Below are 20,823 nucleotides of genomic sequence, written 5' to 3'. Positions count from 1 at the left end.
CACGACCGCGACTCTCCTAAAGGTGTGTCTCCTCCGGAGGGGAGGCCATTTTGTCTGTACGTCGGCGGCAGGAAGTGCGCCTTTGTGCCCGTGAGCGTGGAGATCCAGCCGCAGCGCCCGACGCCTCCTGCTTCTTCTTCTTCTCCCTCCTCCTCTCCTCCTTCGTCTTCTCCTCCTCCGGTTTTTTTTTTTTTTTTTTGCCCTCCTCCGCCTCGCCCTCCTGCCCCGTTTCACGAAGCTGCTGTTGTCGAGCCACTTCGCAACTCTTCCTTCTGTGCAATGGATGGGTAGGTGACTTCTCCTGCCTTATTTCCCCTTTTTTAAACCGCGTTATTATTATTATTTTTATTATTATTACAACGCGCGTGTTTATTCCCGCTGCTGGTGACGGGCTCGTCGCCGGAGGGTCGGGGGGGGGAGGAACACGGACGGATTTTTTTTTAAAAACATTAAAAACAAGATTAATTAATTTGTTCCGTGAAAAGGGCCGCGGATGACCGCGTCGCCCCGCCACATGTCCGCAAAGTGGATGTTTACCAAAGTTGCTTTAAGGAAGTAGGCTCGTCTCGCCTTCTCTCTCTCTCTCTCTCTCTCTCTCTCTCTTTTTTCTTTCTTTCCTTCCTTGTTTTTGCGAGCAACTCGGGATTATTCGCCACAAGTGATGAAGGCTGCGGTCCGGTCCGCCTCGACCGGGCGAAATGAACTCGTGAGGATCGTCTCTCCGCCCGCTGCCATTTTAACACCACCACCGCCATCATCATCATCATCATCAACAACAGCGGCGGCGCGGAGAGGTTCCTCCGGAAAACAAAGACGGGACGCGCCGGCCCGGGTTTTATTCCGCGACTCGGGACCCCGCATCGTTGTTTACAGCGCGGGGCGCGCGCGCGCGTGCGTGCGTGCGTGCGTGCGCGCGTCCGCGTCCATAGGCGTGTCGAGCGTGTTTTCGTCCCGTCGTCCTGGACATCGACGCGTTCTGCCACTCCGGTGCCATCACGCGGAACAAAAGCGGGGACCCCCCCCCCCCCCCCCCCCCCCCCCCCGACCCCGTGTGAAGGAAAGTCCCGTTTCGGGGACCCCCCCCCCCCCCACTTTCAACAAGTCTGCGTCTTTCCCCGCAGTGAGTGGCCGAAAGAGCTGAAGCCTCAACGACCTTCCATTATTTTACATTTACAGCGTTTACCAGGCGCCCGTATCCAGAGCGACATACAATCAGTAGTTACAGGGACAGTCCCCCCCTGGAGACACTCAGGGTTAAGTGTCCTGCTCAGGGACACGATGGTAGTAAGTCGGATTCAAACCCGGGTTTTCTGGTTCACAGGCGAGTGTGTTACCCACTAGGCTACTACCACCCATTATCCCCGTTTTTAGTGGGGGACCCCGCTGCGAGGTTGGCGTACGCGCCGCTTTATTAAGGATGTTGGCTGCTGGATTTGTGACTACAAGACCGTGTACGTTTACAGGCGGATGTTTCACCGCTTTATATGAGCAGGTTGTTTTTTTAATAATTAATGACAGTCGCTCCACTCCAAAAAAAAAAAAAAAAAGCGAAAGAACCCACGACCAGACGCCGGCGGCGTGTTCCAGACGTCACGCCACGGAGCGTTCGCGGTGCGGTCGATGGAGTCGGTCGCCTTCATCCGCGTGTGCGGTTCGGCTGGAGCCCACCAGTCGGAAGCGGTGAGCGGTGCCCTCGGTGAGTAAACGCCGAGACGATGGACTCACCGAAACGAAGCCGGCGGTGCTGCAAGTGGCCCCGTATCCCTGCGTGATGTGGAAAGTGGTGAAAGTGATTGTCATTGTGATACACAGCAGCACAGCACACGGTGCACACAGTGACATGTGTCCTCTGCATTTAACCCATCACCCTTGGTGACAGTGGGCGGCCATGACAGGCGTCCGGGGAGCAGTGTGTGGGGACGGTGCTTTGCTCAGTGGTACCTTGGCGGGTCGGGATTCGAACCGGCAACCTTCTGATTACGGGGCCGCTTCCTTAACCGCTAGGCCACCGTTGCCCCAAGTTCTATGTCTGCCGACCCGGCTCGACGGGCACGTCCCGTCCCGCTCTCCTCACCCCCTCGGAGGCGACGAGGTGCTGAATGGCCCCGCGGCCATTTTTTTTAATGATCGTTACCAGGTTCTGCGGCGGGAGGGCGGGGTCGTTTCTTCCGTTTTTAATCGGGGGCCGTGCGTAATTACGCGTTTTCCCGCTCGCCCTTCCCTGGTACCGCCGTGTGGCCCCGCACCCGCGCTGTGATTGGCTGTCGTACCAGCCGGAGCGTAAAATGGCAATCATCCGCTGCCCACCTGACCCGACCCACGTTGCTAAGCAACAATAGCTCGCGGTTTTATCGCCGTTTATGACGGCCGTGCGTAAGTAGCGACGGTAATCGCCGTTGGGGGAACGTTAGCCGCGCGATTCCCTCTCCGGAGGGCCGTTCCGCTGACGGAACGTCGGTTCCCCGCCAAGGCCGCGCCGGGGAAGGCAGGTTGCCGGGAGGACGGGGGGCCGCCTGCATACAGGGGCCATTGTGCGAGTCCTGTCATCATCTGACGCCGTACGGGGCCGCAGATATAACTCTGGGGGGAGGAATACCGGCATCGCACCGGCGCCGGTAGATCGTTTTCTTCCCTCCTGCGGGATGGCATTCCGGCGCTCCGCTTCCGAGGTGAATATTTGCGGGGTTTTTCTTTCGGATCGTCAGTGCAAGTACAAATTTTTAACACTTTACAGCATTTACCAGACACCATTATCCAGGCCGTCTCACTACCAGTAGTTACAGGGACAGTCCCCCCCCGGAGTCACTCAGGGTTAAGTGTCTTGCTCGGGGACACGATGGTAGTAAGTGGGATTCAAACCCGGGTCTTCTGGTTCATAGGCGAGTGTGTTACACACTAGGCCACTAACACCCTGCAATGTGATTCGTCTTTTGCTCTTGCGTAAGTTGACTGTCAAAAACCGGAGTCGCGTCGGTCGAGAGCGCCGATGAATGTCCCTTCGAAAGGAAGCGCACGCCGGTGGTTTCACGAAGGCCTCGTCCCACAGCGAGGACGCCAACTTCGGGCAGCGTTCGCACTCGAAGGTCTCGCTGTTGCTCAACTTTTTTTTATTAATTTTTTATTTTTTCCCTTTTTTAACTTCAAAGCCGAATAAGACGTCTAATTCTGCTGCTCGTAACCAAGCAGGAAGTGGCAGGGACGCTCGGGATCTCCGGCGTGGCCGTGGAAGGTGGAACCGGGGTTTTTAAATGTGGGGATGTCTCCCTGTTCCATGTGCTCTCTCGTAATCTTCTTTCTGGGGTTCCACCCAACACCAATGTCAGTTGGAAATTTTTTCTTTATTATTATTTTTAATTTTATTGTATTTTGTCACAATTTCGCCGTTGAACAAAATGACACAAATGCATAAGGGTGCAGGTTCACCTTTTTATTTCCGCCTCTGGAAATAAACCGGTATCGGTGCATGTGGTGGGATTCAGGAATTATTAATAACATTTTTATTATTTATTTATTATTTATTTATTTATTTTTACATTTGCAATATATATATTAGATTGACCTTTTTAATATAGTGGGGGGTGCTGTGATGCAGGCTTCCTTTAGTTCTTTTCCTGGTCTGCGTCCCACAGGAGCGAACAGGAATGTGACTGAGGCGCTTCGGCCACCTTCCTGTTGCCTCTTTTGAAGTTTTCCCCTCGACAATATTACAAGAAAAGTTATTGTTGTGCCGAGACAATTGTTCAAATAATGAAAATGTGCCGCCGCTTTATCCGCCGAATTCATTTCATCCATCAAATGTTTACACAAAATCTTTCAGGCTTTTTCATTGGCGGAAATTTGACATTTCAGCTTATAGATTGACATTTACAGCATTTACCAGACGTCCTTATCCAGAGCGACTTACAATCAGTAGTTACAGGGACAGTTCCCCCCTGGGGACACTCAGGGTTAAGTGTCCTGCTCAGGGACACGATGGTAGTAAGTGGGGTTTGAACCTGGGTCTCCTGGTTCGTAGGAGAGTACACTACTACCACCCTATTATGAAACTGAAAACTGAAGAAGTGGTGTTTATATTCTGTTATATATTTTTTAAATGTGCTAAAAGACTGTTGCAAATTTTAAACAAGAGTTTAGAAACGGGGTGTTTTAATTAATCAAGGAAAATACATTAATTAAATGTATTTTAATATTATTGTTTAGCCTTGAGTGGCGAAATCAGCTCTGAACCACCAAGACATGAAGGTGTCCTGTAGCACCAGGATGTTGGCAGCAGGTTGGTTGTGATGTTGGGCCACTGTGGATTGGAGTGGATTGTTTGTTTTTCCATCACATGCCACAGATTCTCCATCGGATTGAGATCTGGGGAATTTGGCGGCCAAGTCAACCCTTGAACTCGGTCATGTTCCTCAAACCAGCCCTGATCCAGTTTCACAGTGTGACTGGGTGCGTTTAACCTGCTGGAAAAGGGGGTGCTGCCACAAGGGAATTTCATTAAGGGGTGCCCTTGGTCAGTAGCGATGTTTAGTGTTACCGCCACATCCTTCACATGAATGCAGGACCCAAGTTTCCCAGCAGAACCAGTGATCACTCCTAATTTCTGTGGTGCAGAGGGGTCAGAAAAGTTTCTGAACCAGATGACCACAAAGTCCCAGATTCAAGCCCCACTTACTACCATTGTGTCCCTCAGCAAGACAAAGTAATATTGGACCCTATGAAATCAGTTTTAGTTTTTACCTAAATTCATTTTTTTTCCTTTTAAATTCTTCAGAATTCCCTGTTTTCCATTATAAACGTTTTTATTAAAACTGTATGATTATGGAGTGGGTGGGGAAAAAATAACCTGCAAGAACATCCCACTGTTCAATAAAGTGCTTGGGCATTTACAGGGCCGCTTTCTTAACTGCCAGGCCACCACTGCCCCATGTAATCAGAACTGAGACTGCTCACCAAGGGTCATGGTTAAAAGCAGAGGAGACATTTCGTGGTGTCACCGTGTGCTGTGCTGCAGTGTTTCACAATGCCCATCACTTCAATTCACTTTCATGTGAATACTATGTGCATTTCAGAACTATTTCACAATATTACACATTCTTCCTTTTGTGAAATTAAAGTGCTTCACATTTGTAATAATCCTAAAAACATAAATAAATAAACATTGAAAAAAAAACCAATTAACTGGACAATTGACTGTGAGTGGTCGTCACATATGTTCTCATAAAAGAGTCCAATTCATAAAAAATAGTTTGGGTATTGTCCAGCTCTAAACTTAGCATTAAGAGTCAAATTCCGCAATTGACCGCAAGTTTACATTTTACATTGCGTTGTGGTGTGCGCAGAAGTCCCGCCTGGACAGGAAACCCGTGGACTGGTTTCAATGGGTTCCGTTTTATTTGTTTGATTCCACAATTCAGTCACAGAAATCATTAGAGCCCCAATAAAACTATACGTTTAAAGGTGATTGGCTTGATTTTGTATCACTTCGCTTTTTCTGTTTTAAAGCAATTACAGTCTTATAACTTGTTGTTTTGAGTTGATGTCTCTATGTAGGAGTGGGCGATTTATCGAATTTGGGCCCCGGGGCTCCTTCAGCTCTCTGGACATTGTTTTTTTTTATTTTTCGTTTTGAGGAACGCTGGTTCAGCGGCGGTCCATCGTCCTGCCGGGAGGCCCAGTGCCTGATTTCATCCACCCGCTGCCCTCCCATCGCTCTGCAGAAATGACTCAATCTGATTGGCCAGTGGAGGTTGAGATTGGTGGAATAGACCCGGCTTTCGCTTTGCCGTCGACTCCGTTTGAGATGAGGTTCCTAATTATTTTTTACGGTCCAGGACTTTCCAGTCGGCCCTCCGGCTCGGAGCGGCCGTAATCGGTTGCAGGGTTGTTGGCACCGGCCGCCACGAGCGAGTGTCCATCTGTTCCACGTTATCGGGCGAATATCCTCTTCCTCTTTCGTTGGAAAAAGCCAATCAGGCCGCCGCCCCCTTCCCGAGCCGCTTTGGGTGACTGGGCTGGATTGGGAGGGACGTCGCTCCAGACACGCCCCTGCGGCCCGGTCCCTCTCAGCCCGCCGGGCTTAAGGGGACAGATGCCACGTTGGTGACCGGGGGGGCTCATGTTACACGCGGCTTTGCGCACCTCCCCGCTTTTCAACCTCAGGAATGAAATATTGATGTCGCACGCTCGGCCCCCTTCCTGCCCGTGGGGGCGTGGCCGAAACGATCCGTAAACGTCCAGAAAATCGGAAAAGTCCTTGCTGACTGGATGGTCACCGGTCTCAACTTTTTTTGTGTTTTTGATTGTGTTATTTGGCATAGCGCTTACTGTGGTTATTTTTCAACTTGATTGGCGCGGAGTCGGTGGGCCATGTGCCCTTCAGAGAGCCATAAATCCGGTGCTGCTGATGCCATCAGATTTGCCCGGGGTCGCTGACCCATCTCTGGTACCCGGGACTCCTCAGAGAACCGCCTCCACTGATGGAAAAGGAGCCCGGCGCTTTAAACATTCATGGCTGTCACCATATCCTTCCCGTTGGCCTTTGTCCACTGCCACCTGCCTTGTCATTTTCCAATGGGCCTTTCTCTCTCTCTCTCGCTCGCTCTCTCTCTCTCGCTCTCTCTCTCCCCCCCGGCCACCTATTCTCGTGACCATTTCCTTTTAGGGTTGAGTTAATTCTGCAAAGAATGCCACAAATCATATGACTCTAAAATCCTGTTATTGGTTTTTGGTTCCCATTTGCACACGGCAATCGCTCGGTTCCCACATGATATTTGTCCCCCCACCAACTCTCGTGAAAATTAGATCTTCAGGTTAGAAAAAACATCTTCAGCATCCTCAGACGAGACTTTAATACAGCTGCAAATGGACTTTTGCACGGGTGTCTGGACGCGTCTGCACATAAAAGTGAAATATTCGTGGTCAGACTTGCTGCTGACCCGTGCGTCTGATCCAAGACCGGGCGACTTTGCCAAAAAACGTTCCGGTCCACGAGACCCGAGCCGGGCGTCTGCAAAGTGGAGGCGACTGTCCGGCATCATTTACATTTACGGCATTTATCAGACGCCCTTATCCAGAGCGACTTACAATCAGTAGTTACAGGGACAGTCCCCCCCTGGAGACACTCAGGGTTAAGTGTCCTGCTCAGGGACACGGTGGTAGTAAGTGGGGTTTGAACCTGGGTCTCCTGGTTCATAGGCGAGTGTGTTTACCCACTAGGCCACTACCACCCTACTACTACCACTAGGCATCCAGACACGCACCTGTTCAGACAAACGGAGGGTCATGGACCCGAGGGTGTTTGGGGACACGAGGCTGCCACGCCCGTGTATTTTGACTACCGCGTATTGTTGGCGCGCTGCTGGTATTCCGGGTCGCCATTCCGCTGGCGGTGTTGTGGCTGCGGAGCCCATTGTTCTGATACCGTACGGCCCTCGCTCCCGCAGTCCTTCAGCCCTCGTCTGTGAGGAATGATCAGTATGTGGCAGCTCGGCACAGGGTGCCCTGCTGGGTTCACATCCAATCCAGAGCGACTTACACTCAGTAGTTACAGGGACAGTCCCCCCCTGGAGACACTCAGGGCTAAGTGTCCTGCTCAGGGACACGATGGTAGTAAGTGGGGTTTGAACCTGGGTCTTCTGGTTCGTAGGCGAGTGTGTTACCCGCTAGGCTACTTCCACCCATCTAGATCCTTTTTAGAGAGTACGGGATCATTTATATTTCTTTCTTAATGAAGTGACCGCTTGGGTCTTCGTGCTTGTAACGTTAAAAAGGGCGCGCAGCGGTGAGTCGGTAGTTCAGTTGTGTTTTCGTGATGAACGCACTCGCCTGCAGGCCTGTTGAGGCAGGCGTTCGACTTTCTCAACAAATTGGCTTTCATATCATGTGCTCATTAGGTAATTTGCCTGCGGCCATGTTGCATTATTAAAAACACTCTTAAGCAACACCGGCGAAGCATTCGGCCGGTTTTCCCCCCAACTCTTCAGTGCCTGGACCAGAAGTGAAATTTCCTTAAACGAAATTATTCTTCTTATTATTTTATTATTACATTATAGCATGAGATTTTGAGGTGATGTTTAGGGTGGTAGCGACCTAGCGGGTAACACACTCGCCTATGAACCAGAACACCCAGGTTCAAACCCCACTTACAACCATTAACCCTGAGTGTCTCCAGGGGGGGACTGTCCCTGTAACTACTGATTGTAGGTCGCTATGGATAAGGACGTCTGAAAAATGCCTTAAATGTAAATGTAATGTTTTTTTATTATTCTGACAACGCACCCAGGACTGAGATTTCCCAGGAAGGCGGCTGATCCAGTGTCTTCCCCACGCTCAAAGGCCGCAAGGTGGCAAGGACACGAACGTCGTCCGCTATCAGTTAACTCGAACGGGTGTCCTACTATCGTGTGGTGGCCTCCTGCCGTGTTGAAATGGGCTGAGAACGTGTTGCGGGGTCGGCCACTAGGTGATTTAATGTGTACATTTGTGTAGGTTTTTTTGGGGTTGTTTGAATACCATTTTACTTGTTTGGTCAGTGCAATGTGACAGTTACAACCTGCACACAAAGTTAAAGTGCGCAGGTGCATTGAAGTGCATCAAATTTTGTGTGGGGGGGGGAAAACGCTCAAACTACAATTCCCAGCATCCTTTAGGCTGGAGAAATGGCTTCAAATAGCGGTGAAACCGTATGGACGCCGCCATTGGACAGGTTAAGTGAAGTGATTGTCACATGTGATGCACAGCACACGGTGCACACAGTGAAATTTGTCCTCTGCATTTAACCATCACCCTGAGTGAGCAGTGGGCAGCCATGACAGGCGCCCGGGGAGCAGTGTGTGGGGACGGTGCTTTACTCAGTGGCACCTTGGCGGATCGGGAATCGAACCTGCAACCTTCTGATTACGGGGCCGCTTCCTTAACCGCTAGGCCACCACTGCCCTGGTTAATGACGTCCACTGGAGGCCTTGTCTCCAGACCCGAGGCCAGTTAATGAGGCCGGTCCGCCGTTCCACCGTTTGGGTTTCTCTTCATGGCCTTCCCAGACAAAGCGGCCCAGGTACAACTCTTGTTGACGCGCACGGGATCGGGTGGCCGGCCTACCGGGCTTGATTGTCATCCCGGCCGGTTTCAGTTCACTCTTCTTTATTACCCCCGTAGAATATTAAAGGGAAACGGACACCAGGCTTGGCCCAACCCCAGAAACCTGAGCGAGAAGTTCCCCTTTCTTCCTTTTCTCGTCATGCAGCTTTGCCGGGTCCTTCCACTGAGGCCAACGTGGCGTGTCTGGAAGTCGCGAGTCCGGCTCCATTTTGGATTTCTCTGTTTCCGCGAGAAATGTGGGATTTGGGAACCGGAGACGTTAGATTGCTCCTCCCCGACCCGCAACACCCCCCCCCCCCCCCACACACACACACACACACACAGGGCTGGCCGCTGCCGTGCCCTCGTACAGGATAAAAAACAGAATACCAGCGCGTACTCGTGCGCGTTCGGGGCAGGACAACGACAACCGAACACCAGCCATTCCGGCCGGCTGCGCGCTTCCGACGGGGAGAGCGAGGGGAACTCTACACCGGTGAAAGTAAAGGCCTTATTAAATTGTGGCGGGGGAGGACGCGTCTGCAACGGTTTCCTGGCGGGCCGGGACGTAAGAGAAAAGCGACTCTTACACTCCGCACGCCCTGATCGCCATCTTTGGGATTTTTATTACCAGGCTGGGAACGCCTCATGTGACGTTGCCGCGTCGCCGCATAATAAAGTGTTGTTTTTTTTTTGTTTTTTTTTCGTCTGGCCGTGTTTGGCGCTTCTGGTCCCTGAAAAGAGATAAAAAATGAACGGATGAATAAATAAGAAGGAGCGCTGGGCCCCGGGCGGCCGCTTGGCTTTCAGCGCCGCTGTTTAATTAGAGTGCGCTGCTGGCTTTTGTTTGTCCGGCCGTATCCGGTTGCTGACGGAGGGGAGGGCCGGCCGCGGTAACGGATACATCACCTGCGGCGGGGCCGCCACACGTATGCCGCCCGCCCGCCCGCCCGCCCGCCCACGCTCGGGACAGCTGTTCCCTTCAGCAGCGCGCTGTGCCCCTGTTTCTAGGGAGATTGCTTATATCAACCTGTTGAAGCCCCGCCCCCCCGTAACCTTTCCGCGCGGCCGTGGGAGGGGTTTATTATTTAAATGAACAACGCTTGGTCGTGTGCCTGAATTTCATTTACATTCGTACATCTCTACTCCCTTCCCCATTTCTGACAGGTTTGAACAGAGTTTGTGGTGTGTGTGTGTGTGTGTGTGTGTGTGTGTGTGTGTGTGTGTGTGTGTGTGTGTGTGGTGTTTTTTGAGATGCTCTGATCACATGCGCACACTCCCACCCGGCTCCTCCCTTATTGCTCTTCCTGTCGTCCACGTCTCGCTCGCTCCCTCTCTCGCTCTCTCTCTCTCTCTCTCTCTCTCTGCCTCACTGTTGCACTTGCTGCTCCTCAGCTCCGTCTCTCCCACTTCTCTCTGCTCTGAAAGCCCCTTCCTCCTCCTCCTCTTTTTATTTATTTATTTATTTATTTTTATTCGGTCTTCTCTCCACTTCTTCCTCACCCTTTCTTCCTTTTTTTTTTTTTTTTTTTTTTTTTTTTTTTTTTTTTTTTTAACGTTCAATCTGTCTGTGTCTCGTCTCTTCCTCATCTCCGCTCGGCCAGTCCCCATGCCGGTGACGGAGGACTAGGCCGACACGCTGCCAGTGAGTTTCAGGTACAGTCCTTCTGGGCCGGGATCTGCCCACTCGCGTGCGCCCCCGCTGGGCTTGTAAAGGCAAGCGTTTCGGTTCCTTTTTAAAGACAGGAGACCTTACCTGTTGCGCTGTGTGTGTGTGTGTGTGTGTGTGTGTGTGTGTGTGTCTGTTGTAGCCCGACCAAGTGGGCTTGGTAAATAAAAGCCCCCATTTTGTGCGTCTGCATCTATTGCATGTTTAATCTGCAGGGCATTAAACAAAATTCATTTTCACTTTGTTGCTCTGTTGTCTCCCTCTGTCTCTGGGAAGGAAGTAGCGAGTGTGTGTGAGTGTGAGTGAGTGTGTGTGTGTGTGTGAGTGAGTGAGTGAGTGTGTTTTTAAGAAACCAGTTTGGTGTGTGTGTGTGTTTTTTTTTTTTTTGCCTCAGATTGAAGGTTGCAGTCTTGACTTATATCGTGACCCTGCGCTCGAGCTGTGTTTAATCCTCCAGTCCTGGTGGCCTGAGCTCCGACAGTTACGGTGAAATTTGGCTGCAGGAGGCCGTATTTTTACTGCAGACCGGTGGCCATTTTGCAATGGATATTAATTTGGTATGTGCTACTAAACTGCGTACAGCGGAATATATTGTAAGTTTTATTCGAAAACCTTTGCAAACATGATTTATGAAGTCGAACCTTTTTTTTTCCTAGTCAAGAAAATTATGAACTAAATAAAAAATTCAAATAAAGCCGATCTCTGCCGGGTGCTTTTTTTTTTTTTTAGGGACCAATCATCAAACGGCTCGGGGAAATATGAAGGAGTCTCGGTGTCTTGCTGTGGCAAGTGACGTCATTGCAAAACTGGTCTGGTTGCTGGTGAAACCTGAGCTGTATTTATTTTCCTTCTTGTTCCATGAGGCCTGCACATAAACATGCACAATACCCGAATCCTACGGTACCAGGCCATGGCGAATAAAATGTCACCTCTTGAAATGCCAACGCTACCAAACGAGTGATTCTAGTTCTATGTTCACGTGCATTTTGTACTGGACAGTAAAGGGGGCAGAAAACGAGTGTGTGTTGCTCCTGTACCCCGGCGTTTCCTTCCGTTCCATCCGGTACCTGGTGAACCGCCATCCTCAAAATGGCAACGCTTGGGCTTCCTCGTTCTGCTTCGGCGCTGTTCTTCCAGCTGCGGCAGTCGCAGCACCGCTGCAAGGTTGTTCCCGATACGGGATCCGCACCGTATGGGGAACATTTAGTACCCGAGTCAGGGGGGACAATGGCGAGATTGTAACACCGTACCGACGAGGCATCGGAAAAGCAGGACCGACATTTTTCTACCTGCCCGAGCACGTTAATTGGCGTGGGAATCCGCGTGGAATGAACGCGTGTTGCCTTTAAGAGGCGGCGGGAGGCGAGACGCGAACGACTGCAGGAAGAACACTGCGGCACATAAAGCATTTCCATTGGATTTGACCAAAAATGTTGTGCGTCCCCCGACAAAAAGCCCAGGGTAACCCGACGGTTCATCGCGGTGACATGACAGTCATCACCCGGCAGCCCGGATGGCTCTGGGACCAAAGTATTGATTCGTTGGCTGCCAAGTCCAGTGTATTTGTGTCTTGCAAGGCAGGGGACACCCTGTCCTTATTGGAACCAAGCTCGTGCAGGCATTTACGGTGTCCACACAATGTGTCAGCATTGCACGTGGAGACCCCTTAAAAGGGTCGTTTTTCATGTCATGGTGATGGTGGTGATGATGATGATGATGATGATGATGCAACCATGTTCATAAACGAAAGACAGGATCGCCCGTCAGTTTTTCCAACGCTGGGCGTGGGTTCTGCTTGGGTTTTGGGAGGGGCGAAACCCTGTTTACTTATCGTTTAAGTCTCTTTTGGTTTTCACTTTGTTAGTCTTTTAAACTTTTTGATCTGTTTGTCTTTGTCCTGCACCTGAACACACGCGATGTCCGCTCGGCCAGTCCCCATGCCGGTTACGGAGGACTAGGACGACACGCTTTCTCCTGCACCTGATTGAGCTGACAGGAATGCACATAGTCGTCCTTTGAAAACGTACATTCAAATGAGCAAAAATGAGGAGAAAGTTGCGCACGTTTTACACGCGAGTACATACAGGCATAACTGGGTGATATATCAGTAATATCAATTTGTATATTGTGAGGAAGTCATTCAAGAGATGAGTCTGTTGGTGTAATCTGTCATCATGCCGGTCAAGTGCAGCCATAACTACAGGGTGGGCCATTTATATGGGTACACCTTAATAAAATGGGAATGGTTGGTGATATTAATGTCCTGTTTGTGGCACATTAGTATATGTGAGGGGGGCAAACTTTTCAAGATGGGTGGTGACCATAGTGGCCATTTTGAAGTCGGCCATCTTGGATCCAACTTTTTTTTTTTTCAATAGGAAGAGGGTCATGTGACGCATCAAATTTACTGGTAATTTCACAAGAAAAACAATGGTGCACTTGGTTTTAACGTAACTTTATTCTTTCATGAGTTATTTACAAGTTTCTGACCACTTATAAAATGTGTTCAATGTCACCAACCATTCCCATTTTATTAAGGTGTATCCATATAAATGGCCCACCCTGTAGTAATAGTAAAACAATGTAGTTGTCATGGCCAAACGCTGAATACACCAGCTGGTAAACCCGACGTCCTGGAACGAAGTTTATTTGTCTAGTTCATTTCGGTTACTCTACCTGTGGCGGTCTTCAGTCGTGCAGGCCAGCAGCTGGCAGATGGAGAGCGGTGGAGCCGAAACACACCTGCCTGGCTTGAGCAGGCTGGTGTGGTCGGCCTCTTCTTTCCTGCGTGTTGAAAATTGCATGATGCACACGCTTTGGCATTCATTGAAACAAAGCAAGTTTGCTCTTTTTCTTTGTGTGTGTGTGTGCTGTTTGCCTACGTTCTTTATATAACATCATGCAGTTCTTTTTTTGAAAGTTCTGTGGCTGTGTGACCACTGTCTTAATATCATTCTGTGAAGGTTGTGAGAACTTTGTTGACTAGAATATGATGGAAGAGACCGGAGACCTTGTTTAAAGGACTGTACTGTATCTCTTCTGGTAGTAACTAGACTGCATGGCTAATAGAAATTCACAGAATTCACAGAAACGAGATGTAGATGATCCTTTGACCATAATATTCCGCAGTATTGGCAAATGTAGTGAAATGTTTGCATAGTGCAACCAGGGTAGAACGGTAGCCTGAGGTGGTGAGGGGACATGTACCAAAAGCTTTTATTCCAGACTTTTGCACACCCTGAAGCTGTGCTCTGGCCGAGAAGAGATGGGCCTGTTTTGGCAATTTTTTTTTTTTTTTTTTCTTCCTGCATTTCAAATGAAAAAGAATTATAAGGATTAATTTTTCACACCAGTCATGAAACAACAATGCCTTGTTTTTTAGCATGATAATTGATCCCAAACCAACGGTTTGAAGCCTGGCGGAACCATTGTTTCCCGACGAAGCAGCTGTAATTGCTTGGTGTCATGCACGCAGATCTTGGGAAAAAAATTTTTTTCAACTATTTCTCAACTGACATACTTACATCTGTGTAAAGTATTATTTATTCTCATATACTGAATCAGACACTAAGGTCCTGTAGAGCTAAGCAACTAATCATACAATTGGTTATTGCCGCTGCTAAATAATATTGTAATAGGGTTCAGTCTAACTGGAATATGAAGGTTAATGTGCTTCATTTACGTTGTAAGTTAGATGTCTGAGCTTAATTATTAGCGTGCGTTAGCAAGACCAAAAGCAGAGTCGTGTACCGCAAAGTTGCCCACTTGTTTTTATGGTAATATGTGTATGGACTATTATACATACAGAATAGAATGGGAAAAATGGGATTTACTCCTGTCGAAGTGCAAATTCATCTATCTTGCGTTATATACAAATTATAAATTGTATTTGACATCTGAGCGAATCTGTTAGCCTTTAGCATTTAGGCTGAACTAGGTCATTCAAAAATTGTTGCTAATTGATTAGCTTTCCCATGAGGTGAAGTATTCGTTCCGAGGTTCATTTCTAATTTTACAATAAACACATCTTTAGTGTTTATTGTACACATCTTTGGATGCCATTTGACACAAATGTGCTTGACTTAGTGCATGGATATAAAGACTAGATGTCGTGTTGAATGGCGTCCGTCTATGGGAGCGAATGCGTTCCAAGGTGGAATACAGAATTACAGGGCCGCAAACCGGCGAATTTCAGAAGCAGTTTTTGTTCTCAATTCGTTTCAAATGTCAGACATGTATTCATGACTGAGACATGAGTAAATTGATAGAGAAAATATAGCATAATTTTATGTTCAAAATGTAATGTGTGTGTGTATATTGTAATTTTTTTTCACCTCAAAACACATCAAAAAAGGCCAGCAATGTTAGCTGAAATCTTCATGATAAGCCCTTTAGCATTTTTATACGTACACATTTATATTTACGCTTTTATCCAAAGCAACAGGTGTTTGTATCTATTTGTAAAGAACTGTAGACAGTGAACTCTACACCAATCCATTTATCTGACAAGGAAAATGCTACTTTTTTTTTTATATATATATAATATGAAAGATTTTTATTTACCTGCTTATTTGGAAAAAAAATAACTCTAGACAGGGAAGGTCCATACACAGAGGCATTTTGTGTAGATTTGTCAAGAACAGAAGCCGTGTCTTTCTTATGAGGTGCTATGGTCTGTAACATGAATAACGTTATTTGTCGAATTCTCGTAAAATAAACACTTATGAAATGTCGTGGTCCTACGGTATTACAGTCCTTCGCTCGTACCACCTTGGAACCCCGTCTAAATACGCGTGCTGTGAGGCTGAGTGCGACATGTAGTGTTTCGATGTATGGATTCAGTTTTGGGAAATGGCGAGTGGAATTGCCAGATTTGATGCTGAAATTCGCAGAATTGCAGCCACGGTGGCGCAACGTTTATTTTAGCGTGCGGCCTGGACTTAACGTGGTGAGAAGGAACCGTTATTAACGCTAATGCCTTCAGCATGTGCAGCCTCATGTTTGCAGATTAATGTGGTCGTGTGGAAGGATTTTTATTTTTTTTTTTACTCTCCACGCCTCACACGGCATCCCAAAAGGCACCTGCGGCCATTTTCACGAAGGCACGGGGTCGATGAGAGAAGATGGTTCGTGGTGAACAGACTGCTCCCGGATGCCAATTAAAAGACACTAGCGATGGCGTCGTGAGAAACGGCACGGTAGCTCCGTGGGGTCGGTGCCGACGCCCTGTGCCTGTGTGAAGTCACCCCTTCAGGGTGTTTGACCCCACCGGCCACCGCGTGTGTGTTTGGTTCCATTTTGTCCCGTGTGCACGTGCATTTTTCACTCGCCAGACGAAATGTCAGAGGCATCAGAGAGGAGCTCATAGCTGGAAAGGGTAAAGAGATTCTATCTTTTTTTTTTTTTTTTGGTCATTCTTTTCCAGACGTGATTTGAATGTGGCCTGAGAAGAAAAGAGATGAGCCCCCAGTTCGAAAGGCGAAATGACGAGCCGGCGAGGGACGTGCAGCTGCCTCTCGGCCACCTGGCTCGGCAGGATTCCTGCTCGTATCTACCGCTCGCGTGTGATTGGTCGGCCTTCGGCGGGGCCTCGGGGTTCAACTTCGCGCCGTCGCTGTTTCTTTCGGTGACCCTGAGCAGCACAGTTGTGTCTGTATGAGATAAGAAGGAAGCAGTTTGTTTCCGTACTTTGGCCTTCTTGGCCGTTCATCCGACTTCAGTATTTGCTTTGTTTCTATTTCCTCTCCTTTTTAGACGCTAATTATGTGCATGTTGGCTGACTTTTTAGTTAGCGACGCATAGCAAAAATGATCAGTGATGGGTGGTGGTAGCCTAGCGGGCAACACACTCGTCTATGAACCAGAAGAGACCCACTTACTACCATCGTGTCCCTGAGCAGGACACTTAACCCCGAGTGTCTCGGGGGAGGGGGACCGTCCCTGTAGCTACTGACTGTAAGTCGCTCTGGATAAGGGCGTCTGGTGAATGCTGTAAATGTAAAAACGTTGAGCTCTCCTGCGGGAGTCGGTGTGGGTCCGGTTGGACTGGCCTTATGGTCCTGAGTGCGCGGAGAACAATCGGTGTGATTGTCAGCCGCCGTCACAGCTGTGGAGTAGTGTTGTACATTAGAGGCCCCCCCCCCCGGGGCGAAAAGAAGCTATAATTGGAAGAATGGAGGAAAGTCAATTAGTAACGTGCTCCCTCCGGCTCAGGAAATAAAGCACGAATGCAGACGTTTCCTCCAGCAGCCGACAGAGAATCGCCGACCATCTTGCATATTGTGTGTGTGTGTGTGTGTGTGTGTGTGTGTGTGTGTGTGTGAGGTCACCATCTCATGGTGCCATGCTGAGAAGCAGCTCGAGAAGCCCCCCATTAATGTGTTTTGCGCGTTAGTTAAGGTGCGGATGGCCACCAGAAGCTTTTCCCGGCCTTAGAGCCACGCCGCCGCTCCGTATAAAATCAGCCGCGCCTCTCGGTAACTTGGATGGTAATCGCTGGCTTGGTGCTCCTGAAGGGGCGTGTCACGTTCCTGATGTTTCTTCCCTGCTTATGCAGCTCCTCAGTCGGCTTTGTGCAGCGGCTGGGAAACTGTGCTCGGCGTTTGTTCACGCTCATCGTAAAATAAAATTCATGATCCACCTATATATTATTAGAGTATTCTTTCTTTTTTTTTTTTTTTTTTTTTTTTTTTTTTTTAAATGCACGTGATTTTATTCAATTTGCCTAAACCTCTTGGAATTCATGTTGGAATTCCACATACAAAACCCCATAATGACTAAGAAAAAATGCATTTAATCCTTTTTTTTTTTTTTTTTTTTTTTGAACTCACAAGTAACTGCCCCACTGCTCCCCGTGTGTTTGATGTAAACATTCCTGTATTTATCCTGGGCTGCTCGGGTCGTCCACATATAGGGGAAAATGGGAATTGTGTTCTGCTGATGTAAATAAAGTTTTTTTTTTTTTTTTTTTTAAAAGGCCGGTGACCTTTAGAGAGAGAGAGAGAGAGAGAGCGCAATAGAGAGAGAGAGAGAGACGGGTGGGGAGGGTGGCGGAACCTCCGATGTGATTTAACCCTCAGCTCTCGGTTTTTGTTTGTGTTTCAGTGGGGACCTGAAGAGCCTGCATTTTCCACTTTCATGCGTGGCCCTACTACCATGAGCAATTCTACTCCTTCCACAGGTAACCCCGCCCCTCTCGAGCAGGACATGCCCGGCATGTGGGGGTGTTCCTGTGCTCCAAATTGACCTTTCACTGATTTAATTCACAGGCAAAAATTTCACTAGATCCGTTGCTGGACCTCGATTGGTAGAGTGCCTGTAGATATGTGGTCAGCATGTCCACGGTCAGTCAGCTGTACTAACAATATAATAAACCTTAATTACAACTGGAACATGGCATCGGCCTGTGGCCTTTCCCACTGGCTTTGTCACCTATGCCCTGTAGTAAAGTTAGTGTTCTGTAAATTGTCCAGTAATCGGAGCGATCCCTTGTCCTCATAGGTTACTGAACTTGGTTTTTTCAGTGTCCTTAGTGAGGTAATAAATGGTAATGTGCTGCTTGGGACATTAGGTCTGGACTGGCTGTGGTCGTTTCTTTTTGCCGTTTAACTGAAACAGAGCTACAGCACTTTAGAACTTTGCTTCGTGAAGCCACGTTGCTAGAAAATCTATATAGCGGAAAGCGGCCGCGTCCATGTTGGTCCCTTCTCTTTCCCACAACGGGCCTGTTGCACGCCGCATCTGTCCACCCGTCCTACGTGCGTTTTGATGGGGGGGGGCACAGCCTCCTTTGTGCAGTAGCGGCGGGAGGGAGGCGCGCCCAGGGGGAGGGCCCGGGCGGAAGAGGGGGAGTAGCGTGGCCCTAATGTCCGGGGGTCAAGCTGTGAAAATTAGTTCATCTCTCCTGCTCGGCCGCAGCGGAGGGCTACAACTGGGCCGCTGCATTTATCGCTTGTAAAAAGCATCGGGCGGGCGGGGGGTTTTAATGGATGTTCCGCCTGGCCACCGCGGTAATTACGGCCGTAGTACGTTTTTATCCTACACACTACGTCCCATCCCCCATGCAGAGAGTGAAATCTGCGAATTATAGCTCCTTATAGTAAACACACGCACTGGCGAGTAAAATGGACTCCACTTTACTCATTTAAAACCGTTGATTGTAAGCAGCGACTTGTATTGAGCAGCCATGTTTTTTTGGGTTTTTTTTTTTTTTTTTTTTTTTTTTTTTTTTGAGAAACACATATCATACACTGGAAATAAAGAATTGATTTTTGAAATATTGCTTTCGTGTTCCACCGGTGTGGTTTTTGGTTTAGGCTTGTTAGTGTTGTTAGACATACAGTCCAGGCCAAAAGTCTGGACACCTTCTCATTCAACGTGTTTTCTTTATCTTCATGACCATTTACGTTGGTAGATTCTCACTGAAGGCATCAAAACTATGAATGAACACACGTGGAGTTATGTACTTAACAAAAAAAGGTGAAATAAGTGAAAACATGTTTTATATTCTAGTTTCTTTGCTCTGATTACTGCTTTGTACACTCTTGGCATTCTCTCGATGAGCTTCAAGAGGTCGTCACCTGAAATGGTTCTCCAACAGTCTTGAAGGAGTTCCCAGAGGCGTTTAGCACTTGTTGGTCCAGCTCACCCCAAACCGAGCGGCGAGCTAACCACGCTGCCAAAGCATTAGTGCCAGCATATTTATCCTCATTCGCGAGTCAAGACGACTGAGATGGCCATAGTCTCCCTGTCCCAGGGACAAAACACGGGCTGCCCACCTAGGCCCAGCGGTCGAGCAAAACATGGAAGGTGGATATTTAAAAAAAAAAAAAAAAAAAAGTGAAAGTGAAGTGATTGTCACATGTGATACACAGCAGCGCAGCACACTGTGCACACAGTGAAATTTGTCCTCTGCATTTAACCATCACCCTGAGTGAGAAGTGGGCAGCCATGACAGGCGCCTGGGGAGCAGTGTGTGGGGACGGTGCTTTGCTCAGAGTCACCGGATCAGGATTTGAACCGGCAACCTTCTGATTACGGGGCCGCTTCCTTAACCGCTAGGCCACCACTGCCCCTTGTTTTTTTAGGTGCTGACAGCAGTTTGGAGAGCATGCTGGAGGAACCCACCGCTGCTGGTTTCTGTAAAGTGGTCGGTTTGATGGATGGGTGATGATCTGAAAAGCTGCCATGTGCCTCACCATTCATCCTTCTATAACGGAGTTTAAAAAAAAACAAAACAACCCACACACACACACACACACACACACACACACACACACACAAGCACGCTGTTAAATTCAGACGTTGAGGTTCCTTTTTTTTTTTTTTTTTACTTGGCAGACTCTTTTATCCAAAGAGACTTACAAGAGGACGACACCAGCAGTTCTCATTCGGTTTCTATAGATTTTGAGTTTACAAAACTAAGAGCCCCGATAAGGCCCAACTTGTCAGAAAAAGAACATGCTCGGAGATTAATTTTTTTTATTTTATTTTGTGAGTGTGTGTGCGTGCGTGCGTGTGTGTGTGTGTGTTGGACTCGTCTGAAATACTTTTTGAACAAGTGGGTTTTCAGCTGCTTCTTAAAGGTGGTGGTAGTCTCGGCTGGTCGAATGGAGCAGGACAAGTTGTCCCACCAGCCAGGGACAAGAAAGGAGAACAGAGTGGATTGGGATCGGAGGCCCCGTGAAGAGGGAATTTTCAGTCTGGTTTCATGGGCGTGCAGGAGTGTAGCTAGTAGTGTGTTGGTGTAAGAGGGAGAACTTCCATTTACAGCCCTGTAGGAAACATCAAGGATTTAAACTCGATGCGAGCGGCTCCCGGGAGCCGGTGGAGAGAGGTGAGGAGGCGGGACGTGGGTGTGTTTCGGCTGGTTGAAGATGAGGCAGGCGGCCACATTTTGGACCATCTGGAGGGGTTTTATGGTGACTGCAGAAGCTCCAGCCAGGAGAGAGATGACCATTCCCTGGACGAGGAGCAGCGTAGCCTGTTGTGGAAGAAAAGGTCTAATCTGTTTTTTTTTTTGTTTTTTGTTTTTTTGTGTTCAGTGGTATGAAGCACTTACCACCACCAGTCGGGCTGCCATTA

General features: G+C 48.6%; 1 protein-coding gene across 6 annotated transcripts in view; it reads left to right on the top strand.

Moving 5' to 3' along the window:
* ptbp3 (polypyrimidine tract binding protein 3) overlaps nucleotides 1-20,823 on the top strand; it is a 37,045-nt gene that overhangs the window by 837 nt on the left and 15,385 nt on the right. Inside the window, exons 3-4 of one of the 6 annotated variants that reach the window (XM_028971283.1) lie at nucleotides 23-287; nucleotides 17,845-17,920. The exons of 1 other annotated variant lie outside the window; for it this stretch is intronic. In XM_028971283.1, the coding sequence (XP_028827116.1) occupies nucleotides 17,878-17,920 (43 nt within the window). In that variant the 5' untranslated portion in view covers nucleotides 23-287; nucleotides 17,845-17,877. Of the gene's footprint in view, nucleotides 1-22; nucleotides 288-10,635; nucleotides 10,729-17,844; nucleotides 17,921-20,823 lie in introns of those variants that run through there. 4 more of the 6 variants (XM_028971281.1, XM_028971282.1, XM_028971284.1 and 1 more) reach the window with 4 other exon arrangements.

This window comes from Denticeps clupeoides, chromosome 3, assembly GCF_900700375.1.
Source record: "Denticeps clupeoides chromosome 3, fDenClu1.1, whole genome shotgun sequence".
NCBI classification, from domain to species: domain Eukaryota; kingdom Metazoa; phylum Chordata; class Actinopteri; order Clupeiformes; family Denticipitidae; genus Denticeps; species Denticeps clupeoides.
The sequence above is the reverse complement of the archived record's forward strand: the minus strand, read 5'-3'. Positions and strand labels throughout refer to the sequence as shown.